Source organism: Branchiostoma belcheri, unplaced genomic scaffold, assembly GCF_001625305.1.
Source record: "Branchiostoma belcheri isolate BF01 breed outbred unplaced genomic scaffold, Haploidv18h27 scaffold12, whole genome shotgun sequence".
NCBI lineage: Eukaryota > Metazoa > Chordata > Leptocardii > Amphioxiformes > Branchiostomatidae > Branchiostoma > Branchiostoma belcheri.
Window position 1 is genome coordinate 3,544,272 of NW_017802602.1, and position 14,998 is coordinate 3,559,269.

Genomic DNA, 14,998 nt, shown 5'->3' on the forward strand with positions numbered 1-14,998 from the left:
ACATATAAGCATACAAGATGTTAATAATGTTAGAATGGAAGTGTATTTAAACATGAAACCCAGAAAATTTTTAATGTTTAAACCAAAATTACCAAATTTTCTAAATACTGACAGAAACCCGTTGCCATGGCAATTCGAAAAGTTACTACCTTATCTAATTAATATGAAATCGTTGCCAGATATATGTAAGGAAAAGTTACAAAATATTTATTGTTCTTTTATGGTTTGTATGAGCATTAAACATAATTTCTTTAAATGGGGACATCATCTTCACAACCTAAATTAACATAAGTTACGAGCAATTAATAATAGAAATTACATATAAGCATATAACACGTTAATAATGCACCATTCTAAGTTGCTATAATGACGTCACGAGGTTAAAGTTCAACGGCCTTCACAGTTCGGCTACATTAAAGGAAACTGAGTCTCAGCCTCCCCTGCGTCTACTTCTGTTGTGCTGACACCATCGTTTGGGAAATCCCCATTAAAAGGCAGCAACAGAAATAACTACGTGGCGTTAGTTCCCTTTTTACCCAATGTCTCAATTGGGGGAAGCGAAAGTATCTTTTCTGTTTACGCTACACATCAAAAGATTGCGTAAATTACTTTCGAGGAAGGTGACAGGCGATTGTCTTCTGTACTTCTTGGTTTTCATTATAAAGAACTTGTAAAGATCTAAGCGCTTGCTCAAGCTTGCTACGCGCTTTCGACTATTTAATAAAAAGGCACCAAAGAACGAACCGGATCCTTACGCCTGCTTGGAGATTAGTGGCGTATGATTTAGCGCGCTTTTGATGTGCAGTGACCCTTGAAATTTCAGGGCACGGACGAAGGCGTGTCGTGGGAACCTGTACCATTTCCTCAAAGTCTGTTTACAGCGCTATAGACACAGGTGACAGTGAAACTATGGCGGAAAACCTGCAGGCATTGCTTCTTGTGTGTTTCTGGGTTGTTTTTCTTCAGATTCCTTGCTCAGCTCGTGCCCAGGAGTTAATCGTTTCAGTGCCAGAAAATGTCGCTGTTGGGAAGACTATTTTCACCGCGTCGCGTCTACCAAGGACCCAGGCTGGAGACAAAGCGGAACTTCCGTGTGCCAAAATGGAGGGAGATCCGCACGGCCGCTTTAATGTGACAGAGAACTGCACTATTGTGGTCGCCAACCCTCTTGACCGGTCAGTACAGCCGGTATATCTGCTGAACATTCGCATCGGAGTTCAGAACACGAGTGTTAAGATAGAGCTGACTGACGCCGAGGGCTATCCTCCTGTATACAACGAGAAATGTGAAACTCCGGTCAATCCTGACGGTAAGACTGGTGATTTCTTATACAGTCTTGCCGCCACATTGGAAGCTGTGAAGACAGATGGAACCATTTGGAGTGGCAAAGGAACATATACTAAACTCTCTGACATTGGTTCCACCAGATACCGGACGATGTTATATGATGACCCTTGGATGTTGCACACAGACAACAGTGACTGCAACATTCGTTATATTTGGTACACTGACGCCATCAATAGTTTAGTAACTATGCAAGATCTTTGGTACAATGACATTCGACACTTCACATGCACCGAGGAATACAAAGCACCAAAAATATTCTTCGAAGTGATTCTACATAAACGTGGTGAAAATATTACATCAGATATGTTGAAACAATATGTTCCTGAATCAGTCGTGGAGGACAAAACTCACAACTATTTCCTTTTCGTATCATCGGTATATTCTACAACAGAAACAAAAACATATAACTGTGAGATTCCAAATTTTCGTAAGCCAGTAGGATCAGCACCCTGGGCAAATATTGAGTATCTGGACATTGAAGTAAAACCTGAGGGCTGCCCAGCAGGAAGATATGGCTTTCTCTGTGACAAAACCTGCATCTGTAAGAACGGCGCCCGCTGCCACGGGTTTAACGGCGCCTGCAAATGTCCGCCCGGCTGGAAAGGTGTGGCCTGTGACATTCCCAAACAGGACGTCTCCATCACGACGACGCCTAGCGACCCTCGCCACATCTACATCTCCGCAAACGTCACGTTTCGCTGCACGGCCCACCATGTCGACGTCACGTACATGTCGGTTAGATATCCGAATGCGACAGAGAAGGTCGGCTTTGGTGTGACTAAGATTGACTTTGTGGTTCCGAACATACAACCGACCAACAATGGACCGTACACGTGCCAGGTCCGAGACACCCGGGGAAACACACTCAACTCCACGTTTGTGCTCAATGTTACGAACTGTACTCCGGACAAAAAAGGTGCCGAGTGTGATGAAGTGTGTGATTGCCTGCACGGTGCGAGCTGTGGCCGGTGGGTCGGCTGTGTCTGTCCGCCGGGATGGACGGGAACAAGGTGTCAGACAAAATGTCCCCATGGCACGTACGGTAAAGACTGTTTAAGGAACTGTAGCTGTCAGAACGGTGCAAACTGTAACCCTAGCGACGGTCGGTGTGGATGCACTGACGGCTGGTACGGCAAGAATTGTAGCAAACCGTGTCTAAACGGTCGGTTCGGTTGGAGATGTCAGCAGAAATGTGCCTGTAACAACAGTGCTACATGTAGTAACGTGGACGGCAGCTGCGCATGCGTGACGCCGTGGACGGGACGGAACTGTGACCAATGGCAGACAATTGCGAGCAGAGACGAACCGCTGCTCGAAAGCCTGATCCCACTAGGCTCCTTAGTCTTCCTTGTTGCCATAGTGATGGCGATACTCTACAAAACCGGCATTCTATCTTGTTCTGCGCCAGACGCAGGCGAGGAGGAAAAGATACTTTTCGAGCTGAGGAGAATGGAGCAGGATCTGGCACAGAGCCTACAGCCGGGCTGGCTCGGACGGTGGGAGAAGAAGGTCCGCCATCTTACTCCTGGTCCGTTGATTGGAGAAGGGATGTTTGGGCAAGTCAGAAAGGCGCAACTGCGCACACCTAGGGGAGAACTCGCCGTTGCCGCCAAGACAGTTCGCGTCGAGGACTCGCAGTCCTATCGAGACTTCTACAGAGAAGCAGCCATACTGGTCGCCGTACACCAACAACGAAATGACGATTGTGGTGAGTCCAATATCGTTCGTCTTGTTGGGCTTATCACCAAGTCTACGGAGAAGTACATTCTTTTGGAATATGCACCAAAAGGCGATCTCTTGGGTTTTCTTCGCCGAATACGGAACATGAATGGCGAAGAAGGTTTACATGGAAGCCTTCTTGGATACGCAGTTGACATAGCACAAGCTTTACAAGAACTGGGACGCCTGAGAATCGCACATCGTGACGTGGCCGCTCGTAACGTCCTCATCACTGCCCATGACGTGGCCAAGTTGGCTGATTTTGGACTCGCCAGAGATGTCTACGTCACCACGCAGTATGTCCGAAGAGACAGTCCAGGCGCTGACGAACTCCTGCCGCTGACGTGGATGGCGCTGGAGTCCATCGAGACGGGCGAGTACACCTGTCAGAGTGACGTCTGGTCCTTCGGCGTGCTGCTGTGGGAGATCGCCACGCTGGGACAAGATCCATGCTACGATGGCAGGACTCAGCTGAGCTTTCGTCAGATGGTGGGGATTCTGAGGCAAGGAAAACGGCTGGCGATGCCAGAGGGATGTCCAGACGACCTGTGCCAACTGATGAAGGAGTGTTGGCGCGACGATCCAGATGAAAGACCGACTCCAGGAGAGATAGAAGAGAAACTGCTGCAACTAAGACGTTCACTGTTTTCACACTACGAAATGGAAACTGTTGTGTAGATAGCCTTTACGAAAGCAAGGTAGATACAGAGGGGAACTGAAACTGTACCCAGGGGTTTTACCTGGGTTTCATGTCGTATGAATCTTAGAGTTTGGCTCGTTTAACAGAATTTTGTACACTATTGAGTTTTCCTATTCGAATTTGTATCTGTTTTCAGTGTTGAGCATGAGATAGGGACTTATTGGAGAATTCTAGAAGTTAAATATCATATTTAACTTGTCGAATTCTCTTTGGTTTGGTCAAACAGTTCAGCATGATAATTATAATGCTATAGTCCAAGGGAAGCCTATATATGATCTAACTAATGCCACATAACATTTACACTCAGCAACAGCAGGGTTTCGTCTTCTGTAATTTTTCATTTCGCAGCCGCCATATTTTCCTTCGCCAAGTGAGTCATATATTCATTCGGTTACATTTGAATGTTTGTTAGATTCTAGTCTAGCTATAGATTGCTAATTAAGTTGTGAAATTGTGGATAGATATCTAGTATCTGTAGTCGGAGTGGGAAAATGTAAAGGACAAGTTCGATTATAGTCAGACACATTTTCCTTAAAGCTATGTGTGTTTATTGCTCGATTGCCTAATATCCTATATAGATTTAAGAATCAATTGGGAAAGCAATCGGGTTTGTGCAGTGTTAAACGTCAGCCAAATGGGCCAGTATGAGAGAAGTCACAAGCAAACAAACAAACAAACAAACAAACAAACACAAACACACACACACACACACACACACAACACACACACACACACACACACACACACACACAACATTTATGTAGAGTTGAAAGGTCACAGTTCTCGAGTTTAGGCTCCCAAACCGGTTTTGCAACGGCACACAAAACAGTGATTAGCATAGCAATGACGCAGGTAAATGATGACTAATATCAGGAAGTTTTACAGAAAAATATGATCAAATTATCGAGAAAAACAGTTCCCCTGTAAGCGATATCGTAGATACATGTACTACTGTCTGAATTTTTTACACTCTGGGATTGGAGACAGCAAAAAAAAAACTATTCCCATGTCGTTTTATAAAAGTGCAAAATAATGTCACTGGCGAATGAAAACATGCCTTCGGGCATCGAGAACCAAAAATAGCGTGGTGAGGTATTAACTTGTTCATAGGGCGATCCCACTGTAAAGAGGTACAGAAAAAATGCTTGCTAAAGAATAAAGCTACATTACATTCATGTATATCGTTTTGCATTCATGTACTCGAATATCGTTTTTCCAAACGTACCATGCAGCTTAGGTAACCTCTCTCTGCATATCTTGATATTTTCTGAGTTTTGTTAAATGCTTATTTGGTACAGTCCGCAGGTTAACTGACAGGTTAAAATGGGAAGATGTTATAGTACTTGTTACACCTCTCAAATATGCTGATATGAGCTGGAATAGAAGGATGTATTTGCTCAGCAAGCGAAATAAAGTTCATCACAGTACGTCAATTATGACTAAAACCTTTGGAAATGTAAACTTTATTCAAAGGCACATATTCACATAGAGATACCAGTTTCTGGTCAATTAAGTTGTTACTAGATAACTCTAGCTGGTCATGTTCATGAAGTGGAAGTAATTTCGGTACAAAGCGTACCTGCGTGCCGTGAACTCTGGCATACCACGACAAATCTGATCTGGCTGGATCGCACACTGAGCGTCAGACCTTCGGCGCGGTCGGCCTCGCTTTTCCCGAACTGCAACATGAGGTACGTACTGTCAAGTTGTGTGGTTTATTGCCACAAAAATATATAGTTTGTTACTTCATAGATATCAAACTGTATCTGTAAAGTGTTGTAGAATATAAGTAACCGTAAGTAGCGCAATAAGATATTAATTTTACTATAAGACATAAATTTTACTAATTTTCAACCATTCTTATGACAAATGATACCATAGATGTGTAGAATGCTACAAACGTTATAATACAGGTGGGCAGCGTAAATCGTAAGCCTATGTATCACATGTACACAATACCATAACATTGCAGTATTCAGGATTATTTACACATGGGCAAACTTTACGTATACAAAGTCTATTAAAACATACCGACACTTGCAGATATATATAAAAAGAATATTTTCAGAAAGGTACTACATAATCGAAGGTACATTGGTCGTGTGGAAGCTTCACATTTTACTGTGATCAAGGAGGTTAAATACTTCCTTGTTGTGACGTACTAGTCTGGCATAGGTATGAATTACTGGTCTGACAGTACTCTCCAAGCAGAGGTTTTGGGCTTTGACTTATTTTAGGCTTTTTTATCGGGCTTTATTTTTTGTACTTATATACTAGTATATAATTGTTTATTGATTGATCGATGAGTACAATCTCTAGCATGTAGCAGCGCAACTAAAAAAGTAGCGCCGAATTGTATGCTAGTGTTTAAAAACAGGGAAACAAATATTGCACAGTTAACAAATAGACAACTAAACAAGTGAGTATTTCACAGTTAACATATAGACAACTAAATAAGTGCGTAAAACGAGCTTAACAATATTCACAATATCAACCAATAAGTTATCAATATCATCAGTGTAAAAAATAATAATTTTATAGTATGTTACATAAAAAGTTATGGTGCATATACCATGACTAGAATCTTTTGAAAGATGTTGTTTAGAAACACATATTCACATAGATATACCAGCTACTGGTTAATTAGTCTGAGTAACTCAAGCAATGTTAAATTTTGGTAGTCGCTACTGCGGTATAAGTGGTGTGCCGCCAACTCCGGCAGTCACGCGAATCTGTTCCGCTTGATTGCACACTGGGCGTAAGAAATTAGCCGGTCATTGACATGGTTGACTTTCTATAGCCTTGACTTTCTATTCAAGTATAGGACTTTTAAACATACAATATATACAAGCTAGAGGGCCATATATTAGAACACAATATGCTAATTACAACATCAATAAGACGAAAAAGACAACGAACAAAATCTCTAAATATTTCATGGAGATGTGAGGTCTCTGAAGTCATGTTTTAATGTTCATGGGATAGTTATTTTAGTGAGAAGTAATATTGATAGGTGCGATAAGCTGTTACCTGTTCGTGAAATAATCTTCTAATAGGAATCCTAGATTAAAATGGTATTATAAAAAAAATAAAAACACGGTACGAATTCCTATAGTGGTAGCATTTCTGCATACAAATATTATGTTTATCAAATATTAGTACTAATAACTTGTTATACTATATTTCTAGGTCCCATATCTGGAGTTTAGGCATCCTGGTTCTAATACTCTTGGTGACCACAGAAGGAGGAAGAAACAAGTGTGGAAAGAGAAGAAGTAAGGAGCTTTCCTTTGTATGCAAGGCAGTCTTTCGTAATAACATGACATTAACAACAAAAACTGTTGATAGTTCCAAATATACACTGTCATCTTAGTTGGCATCTGCAGAGTGAGAGGGACAGAGAGAGAGAGAGAGACAGAGACAGAGAGAGAGACAGAGACAGAGAGAGAGACAGAGAGATACAGAAAGAGACAGAGAGAGAGACAGAGAGAGAGACAGAGACAGAGAGAGAGAGGGAGACAGAGAGACAGAGACAGAGAGAGAGATACAGAAAGAGATACAGAAAGAGACAGAGACACAGAGACACACAGAGAGAGAGACACAGAGAGAGAGAGACAGAGAGAGAGAGAGAGACAGACAGAGAGAGACAGAAAGAGAGACAGAGAGAGAAAGGGGGTGGGGTGGGAGAGATGGATATATCTGCATCAGTTCTGTCTATATATTAGGCTACTCAAATGATATTCGTCCGCATGTACGCGCCTTTGTATCCTGATAATCTTGCTAACACTTTCCACTCGACTGACGATAGCACAGCTGCAGGTGAGTCATCACCAGTGCCTCCAGCGTGTCATTCCGCATCAATAATCAGCATTTAATTTTTTTAAGGCCATGTTGATTTGATTATATGGATGACATCCTCTGGGAACCCGAAAACTGCTGCGAGCGTGTGAATAAAAAAAAGTTTGGCAAAAACAAGTTGCCTTCATTATGAAATCTACGTGGTCATAAAGGTTTTAAATTAACAAATGACACAGAGTATGGTATGGAGATAAATCTACTCTTCAAATTCATTTCTTTACATTTTTTCCCTTTTCGTTTGATTTTGGCATTCTACGACATTGGTATCGTTTTCAAATATTTGTAACGTACGGTATATATTTGCTCATTTTGCAACTGTTTTGCAGGATTTACAGTATGGTTGAAAACGTTTTTTGGAAACGGCCGAAAGTTTATGCGCGCGCGGATGTCATCCATATAATCAAATCAACATGGCCTAAAGGGCAATGATCAGGTGAAATCTGACTGTAATGAGAATTAAACTCCAACTCAAGAAAATTGACAGAAGGTTGATAGAAGGTTGACTCGGTTGAAAATTCCGGTCTGTCAATTTTATTGAGCTGGAGATTAGTTTAATGCTCATTATGTATTTTACCAACTCAGATGTACTTTTATGCTCGAATACCACTAGATACAGAAATAGTGCAGTACCGTCGATGATAAGGATACTTAATACTAAATGAAACCCAAGCACACTGTTGACAAATGTTGCTTTTATATTTATGTCACGTCAGAACTTCATTATTGTACTCGTACACCACATTTTTTTAAAAGTAAGACACTCCTTTTAATGAACCATGAACGATTTTATAATGTATAGAATGTATTTTATAATGTATAATGTTTTTAAACGAATGTTACAATTGGCGATATTCAGCCTGGTGCTCAGGCGAAGTCGGCTGAGAATAAACCATTTGATTGATGATTGATTGATTGAAATCCGACAGCCTTGACCTGCTGGGCGAGCGAGTTAAATACACCTGGCAGGCACGGTCATTCACCCTACCGAAAGGCTGCCACGCCTCTTCTTGTCTAGTTCTATATGCTCGTACATCTATAACTGCGTCAAGAAGCGAGAAGAAGTCGAACATGTACATAGTAGATCACATTAGTATGTATAGTTTAAGTATCATTGCTGTATCCTTTTCCTTGTCTATTCATGACCTGTACTTAGCTTGTTAGAGCACAAACGTACAATAAAGGTCTTTCATTCATTCATTCTAACAGCGCGTTTAGAATTCTCTTTTCTTATCGACCCTCATTTAAACTGGCATCGACCATAGAATATCGTCATTTTTTAAAAGAATTTAACCACGTGGCAAGACCCGCTGGGTCAGTCTACTGAGGAAGACCAATTAAAGTCACTGATCCAAAGCTCTAGAAAGCTCTGAGAACATTTACCTTTTGTATTGGAACAAAAGCTATAACTTGTTACATGTAACTTCCAACTGACAGATGAACTTACATGATAGTATAACAGCACGTCGGCAGAACGTACTGCCCCCGCGCAGAACCCTGTATTTTCGCATTTTTCGTTGGGTTTTTGGTCAACGTTGCATCAAAATTTTGCCTGTTGCAGAGGATATTCTTTCCGACATAATATTTGGAAACTACTGTCGAAATGCGAACCTTATATGAGCGAATACAACCTTATATGATACATTCTGCTGAAATGCTATGTACAATACATTACGGGTTTCGCGCAGGTGCAGTACGTTCTGCTGACGTGCTTGGTATAACTGATGTGATTGAATTGTGCTTGTGTGGTATTCCAGGGAGCTGTAGGCCGCTAGTGTTTCCTGACACCATCCGCAGCAACTGTAGGCCTCCGTTCAGATGTGGTGACGAGTGCCACTATGAGTGTGTCCGCGGATGTGTGAGGGAGCGGGGAGCCACCGTCAGGACGTGTAAATTCGGCCGCTACTGGGCTGGCGGGAGAGGACTGAAGTGTTCATGTACGTAACCAATCAACGCGCACATAATTATGTTTACTTTCGCAGAAGGAAAGCATATTGTTCTACTCTGTTTCCTCTTCTTCTTTTCTAAACCAATAAGATCAATGACCTGAACCAGAGATCTGTCCCAATGGTAACTAGTGTTGAGTTACATCATGTTGCAATTTTATGGCAGGAGGGATTTAAACTCCTATCTAAACCATATGTATGAATGCGTTTGAGTAAGAATTAACAGAGTAGACCATATGCGAAGGTAAACATTATGCATTTGCTTTGCAAATGTTACTTTTCTAGTTACAGTATTTGGTGCATATTCCTGTTCTTTTCCGTTTGGAAACGCACATTAAAGCTGAGTCCAAAAGTTAACTGTATCCAGTGAAATTTCAGACAGAATGTGTCAATATTGTACATGTACAGGATGAACAAGACTTTATTTGCCATCGCCTTCAATACAGCACCGAAACAGCTTCTCGCTTCTTAAGACAGTTGTAGACACCTGAACATAATTATGTAGCTTATAAAAACGGTTTTGGCTAATTCCATAATGGATAAAGACTTACCTGTTATATCTAGCTTGATTGATTTTGGACATCTGGGAAACATATCGTGTATGCAGTCATATAGGATATCCCTCTCATTTCATAATTAAGTGTATATTAAAGGCATCCAATGCGATTTCAGAGCAGCAAAACTGGAAATATTCTGAATAAAGCAATCTTTATGATATTGACACATACTGCTTCACATTATCAGATTTCAATCATATTTCATACTTTGCATATTAAAACTGCAGAAGCAAGTGGTACCCTAAAAATCAGCCCGGGGCCCTTCCAGTAACCATTTTCTGTCAGAAGTTTTGGTATTTTTGCTTCAAAGGGGTTAATATACATTGGGATAGTGTGGTTTTAACTCAGTAATGTAGACAAGTGACTAGAATATTGATCTTGACAAATCGAGTTTCCAAACCCTAAAAACTGCATTGGATGCCTTCAACAATAAGATCGGCATTTTTGCTACAGGTAGACCCTGCGGTGCCCCGCCCGTGATCACGAACACCAACATTGGAGGCAGCGGCTGCTCGGCACCGTTCACAGCAGGGACCGTCTGTACCTACCAGTGTGACAACGGGTACCGCAAAGTGGGAGGGACGGAAACAAAGATGTGTGTGGACGGTCGATGGAGAGGTACTAGCCTGGACTGTGACGGTAAGCTTTTGTCCACTCAATGTTTGTCAATGAAAGAATTAAACTATGAATCAGTAAATTAAGAAATGCAAGAAACGAGTTTCCATTTCCATTGTTTAGGAATAAGTAAATTAATGCAAGAAAGGGATTGACATAGTTTATAAATCAGTGAATAAATTAGTGAAAAAATAGAATTTACATAATTTGTTTAACGCATTTACAGTTTCAAAGGAAGCTACAAGAGAGCCCAAACTCACATCACCTTTTGTACTTAACATTGCAGCGGTCGAATGTCCGGCTCGGGCGGCCCCAGCTAACGGAGCGGTGAGTCCTACCGGAGCGGTCTCCTACCCGAACTCGGTCACCTTCACGTGTAACACGGGATACGTACTGAACGGCGCTGCTACTCCGACCTGCCAAGCTGACGGAACATGGAGTAACCCTGCTCCAACATGCACACGTAAGATGTGTTTGACTCTTAGAACAGTTACTGGCAATTATTGTATTCTAATCAGTACAATGCAGACACAAAATATTGGGATTTTATATCAAGGTTTGACAGAATGTTTTTTCTACCTTTTCATTGCAGCGGTCGAATGTCCGGCTCGGGTGGCTCCAGCTAACGGAGCGCTGAGTCCTGTCGGAGCGAACTTCTACCAGGACTTGGTCACCTTCGCCTGTAACTCGGGATACGTACTGACCGGCGCTGCTGCTGCGACCTGCCAAGCTGACGGAACATGGAGTAACCCTGCTCCAACATGCACACGTAAGATGTGTTTGACTCTTAGAACAGTTACTGGCAATTATTGTATTCTAATCAGTAGAATGCAGACACAAGATATTGGGATTTTATATCAAGGTTTGACAGAATGTTTTTTCTACCTTTTCATTGCAGCGGTCGAATGTCCGACTCGGGCGGCCCCAGCTAACGGAGCGGTGAGTCCTACCGGAGCGGTCTCCTACCCGAACGGGGTCACCTTCACCTGTAACACGGGACACGTACTGAACGGCGCTGCTGCTGCGACCTGCCAAGCTGACGGAACATGGAGTAACCCTGCTCCAACATGCACACGTAAGATGAGTTTGACTCTTGGAACAGTTACTGGAAAGTATTGTATTCTAATCAGTACAATGCAGACACAACATATTGGGATTTTATATCAAGGTTTGACAGAATGTTTCTTTCTACCTTTCAATTGAAGCGGTCGAATGTCCGGCTCGGGCGTCCCCAGCTAACGGAGCGGTGAGTCCTACCGGAGCGGTCTCCTACCCGAACGGGATCACCTTCACCTGTAACTCGGGATACGTACTGAAGGGAGCTGCTGCTTCGACATGCCAAGCTGACGGAACATGGAGTAATCCTGCTCCAACATGCACACGTAAGATGTGTTTGACTCTTAGAACAGTTACTGGCAATAATTGCATTCTAATCAGTAGAATGCAGACACAAGATATTGAGATTTTATATCAAGGTTTGACAGGCTGTTTTTTTTTTCTACCTTTTTATTGCAGCGGTCGAATGTCCGGCTCTGACTGCCCCAGCTAACGGAGCGGTGAGTCCTACCGGAGCGGTCTCCTACCCGAACGGGGCCACCTTCACCTGTAACACGGGATACGTACTGAGCGGCGCTGCTACTTCGACCTGCCAAGCTGACGGAACGTGGAGTAACCCTGCTCCAACATGCACACGTAAGATGAATTTTTACCTTCGCCAAGAAGGCTATGTTTTAATTGGCGTTCGGGCGTCTGTGTGTGTGTGTGCGTGCGAATGTGTGTGTGTGTGTGTGTGTGTGTGCGTGCGAATGTGTATGTGTGTGTGTGTGTGTGTGTGCATGTGTGCGTGTGCGTGTGTGTGTGTGTGTGTGTGTGTGTGTGTGTGTGTGTGTGTGTGTGTGAACAGGATAACTCGACAAGGCTTTGATGGATTGTCTTGAAATGATTAAGATTTTGGGTCCCTGGTGACTTTTTATGGTACTGCAGCTGAACTTCCAGTTTTGATATCTCGTGATCTGGACATATCCTACTTTGTGGAAGGAATACATTTTGATTCGATTCTCTACTTTGCCAAATGTGTTTCTTTTTGTACTCTCGATTGTAGCGGTCCAATGTCCGGCTCGGGCGGTCCCAGCTAACGGAGCGGTGAGTCCTACCGGAGCGGTCTCCTACCCGAACGGGGTCACCTTCACCTGTAACTTGGGATACGTACTGAACGGTGCTGCTGCTGCAACGTGCCAAGCTGACGGAACATGGAGTAACCCTGTTCCAGCATGCACACGTAAGATGTGTTTGACTCTTAGAACAGTTACTGGCAATTATTGTATTCTAATCAGTACAATGCAGACACAAGATATTGGGATTTTATGTCAAGGTTTGACAGAATGTTTTTTTTCTACCTTTTCATTGTAGCGGTCGAATGTCCGGCTCGGGCGGCCCCAGCTAACGGAGCGGTGAGTCCTACAGGAGCGGTCTCCTACCCGAACGGGGTCACCTTCACCTGTAACTCGGGATACGTACTGACCGGCGCTGCTGCTGCGACCTGCCAAGCTGACGGAACGTGGAGTAACCCTGCTCCAACATGCACACGTAAGATGTGTTTGACTCTTACACCAGTTACCTGCAATAATTGCATTCTAATCAGTAGAATGCATGCAAACACAAGATATTGAGATTTTATATCAAGGTTTGACAGAATGTTTTTTTCTACCTTTTCATTGCAGCGGTCGAATGTCCGGTTCGGGCGGCCCCAGCTAACGGAGCGGTGAGTCCTACCGGAGCGAACTTCTACCAGGACGTGGTCACCTTCACCTGTAACCCGGGATACGAACTGAACGGCGCTGCTGCTGCGACCTGCCAAGCTGACGGAACATGGAGTCATCCTGTTCCAACATGCGAGAGTAAGAAAACTTTCAAGTTAATATATGCTAGCAATGTCCATGAGATTTTATTACTTCTTCGTTAAGAAATTCAACAGCATAGTAAAGAGTGGTTTAGAATGACATTACTTTACCTTTCTGTATTTAAATCAAGAATTGACAGACGGATTCAGACGGAACAATATAAAATGCATTGAAAGATTCTTAACTCATCAGAAAGTAGTCATTCAACTTATCTGAATCTCGCAGTTCCTACAACCTGGACAACCCCGTTGTGGACCGGCACCCCACTCAGCGCCAGCTCCTGTGGAAATCAAACTGTTTTCAACAGTGATTCCGGCAGCTTTACCTCCCCGAACTGGCCGGGTCCCTATCCCCTGTCCGCCAACTGCACCTGGCAGATCAACGTCAGCCCGGGAAACGTGGTGATGATACGGTGAGTCCTGCTGGCAATTTTTACACAAAATCTTCAGATAATTTCATGTCTTAATCAGGTCACAGACCCTTGACATTTTTTTGCCCTGCAATGGTGTAGTTACTTCAGCATTCGTTGCGTTTCGCTGCGGTGTGATGCGTTGCACGAGCCCCTCAAATCGTACATATACAGGGCATTATATAGATGGTACTGTATGTGCAATCCCATATGATACATATATGGGTCCCGCAGGCCGAGGGTTCAACAGTGATCATTGTCATTGCATGTCAATCACCATCCTGTTCATCATAAACTAAGCATCGTTTTAGGTACAAATTGCAACCATTATGATGTATTCTTGCTAGCTACTAAACTATAGAAGCATGTACTTTCATTACATAAAAAATATTGTGTGTAATGTTACATACATTTGTACACAAAGTGTTACAATGATACTTTGCGTATGCAAAGTAGGTACGTTATATTTTGCCATATACCTACAGTCATTTGTAATGTCTAAGTAGTAGGATTTTTATGTGATTTTACATATTAGTAGAATTCACGAAATATAGCTGTACGCTCTGGCATTATTATAAGCCGTACGAGTATAAGGCATAACTTGTCGTGAGAACCCGGCAATTCCAATTGCTTTGTAGGATAATGGATCATTAACAGTGATACAGGGAATGACAACACATAACACATATATTTCTACCGATTCTGTTTAAATCAAGGGCATTGCATAATGTCATTGCTTATAGTTACAGCGACAACAGTAGATAGCTTTAAGCTCGGGTTGGCATATGATGGCCCGCCTCAGCAGTAGCTGATATGCGGTGGAGCGGTAGGTAGGTAGGTAGGCCCAGTACATGGGCCATCCCTGCCCCCAGAGGTAATCAGGACTCCAAGTGCGGCCATGTAAATAGAGTTTAAGCACAATTTCGGTTCTTTTTTTTTTTTTTTTTTTT

General features: G+C 42.7%; 2 protein-coding genes across 2 annotated transcripts in view; both read left to right on the top strand.

Annotated features, from left to right (window-relative positions):
• Window positions 1-881: 881 nt before the first annotated feature.
• On the top strand, window positions 882-4,405 carry LOC109462777 (tyrosine-protein kinase receptor Tie-1-like). The gene has a single exon (XM_019759372.1). The coding sequence runs from the start codon at window positions 910-912 to the stop codon at window positions 3,742-3,744; it is 2,835 nt and encodes a 944-aa protein (XP_019614931.1). The 5' UTR covers window positions 882-909; the 3' UTR covers window positions 3,745-4,405.
• Window positions 4,406-5,452: 1,047 nt separating this feature from the next.
• The window catches only part of LOC109462688 (CUB and sushi domain-containing protein 1-like), a 14,942-nt gene continuing 5,396 nt past the window's right edge, over window positions 5,453-14,998 (top strand). The window contains exons 1-13 of the mRNA XM_019759249.1: window positions 5,453-5,457; window positions 6,956-7,041; window positions 9,379-9,558; window positions 10,578-10,763; window positions 11,026-11,202; window positions 11,332-11,508; window positions 11,638-11,814; window positions 11,945-12,130; window positions 12,255-12,440; window positions 12,841-13,026; window positions 13,149-13,325; window positions 13,460-13,636; window positions 13,865-14,051. Coding sequence (XP_019614808.1) covers window positions 5,453-5,457; window positions 6,956-7,041; window positions 9,379-9,558; window positions 10,578-10,763; window positions 11,026-11,202; window positions 11,332-11,508; window positions 11,638-11,814; window positions 11,945-12,130; window positions 12,255-12,440; window positions 12,841-13,026; window positions 13,149-13,325; window positions 13,460-13,636; window positions 13,865-14,051 — 2,087 coding nt within the window. The remainder of the gene's footprint in view (window positions 5,458-6,955; window positions 7,042-9,378; window positions 9,559-10,577; window positions 10,764-11,025; window positions 11,203-11,331; window positions 11,509-11,637; window positions 11,815-11,944; window positions 12,131-12,254; window positions 12,441-12,840; window positions 13,027-13,148; window positions 13,326-13,459; window positions 13,637-13,864; window positions 14,052-14,998) is intronic.

What these genes read in the sequence shown, in the direction of transcription:
- LOC109462777 (XM_019759372.1), top strand. Translation starts at nt 910, where the DNA reads ATGGCGGAAAACCTGCAGGCATTGCTTCTTGTGTGTTTCTGGGTTGTT.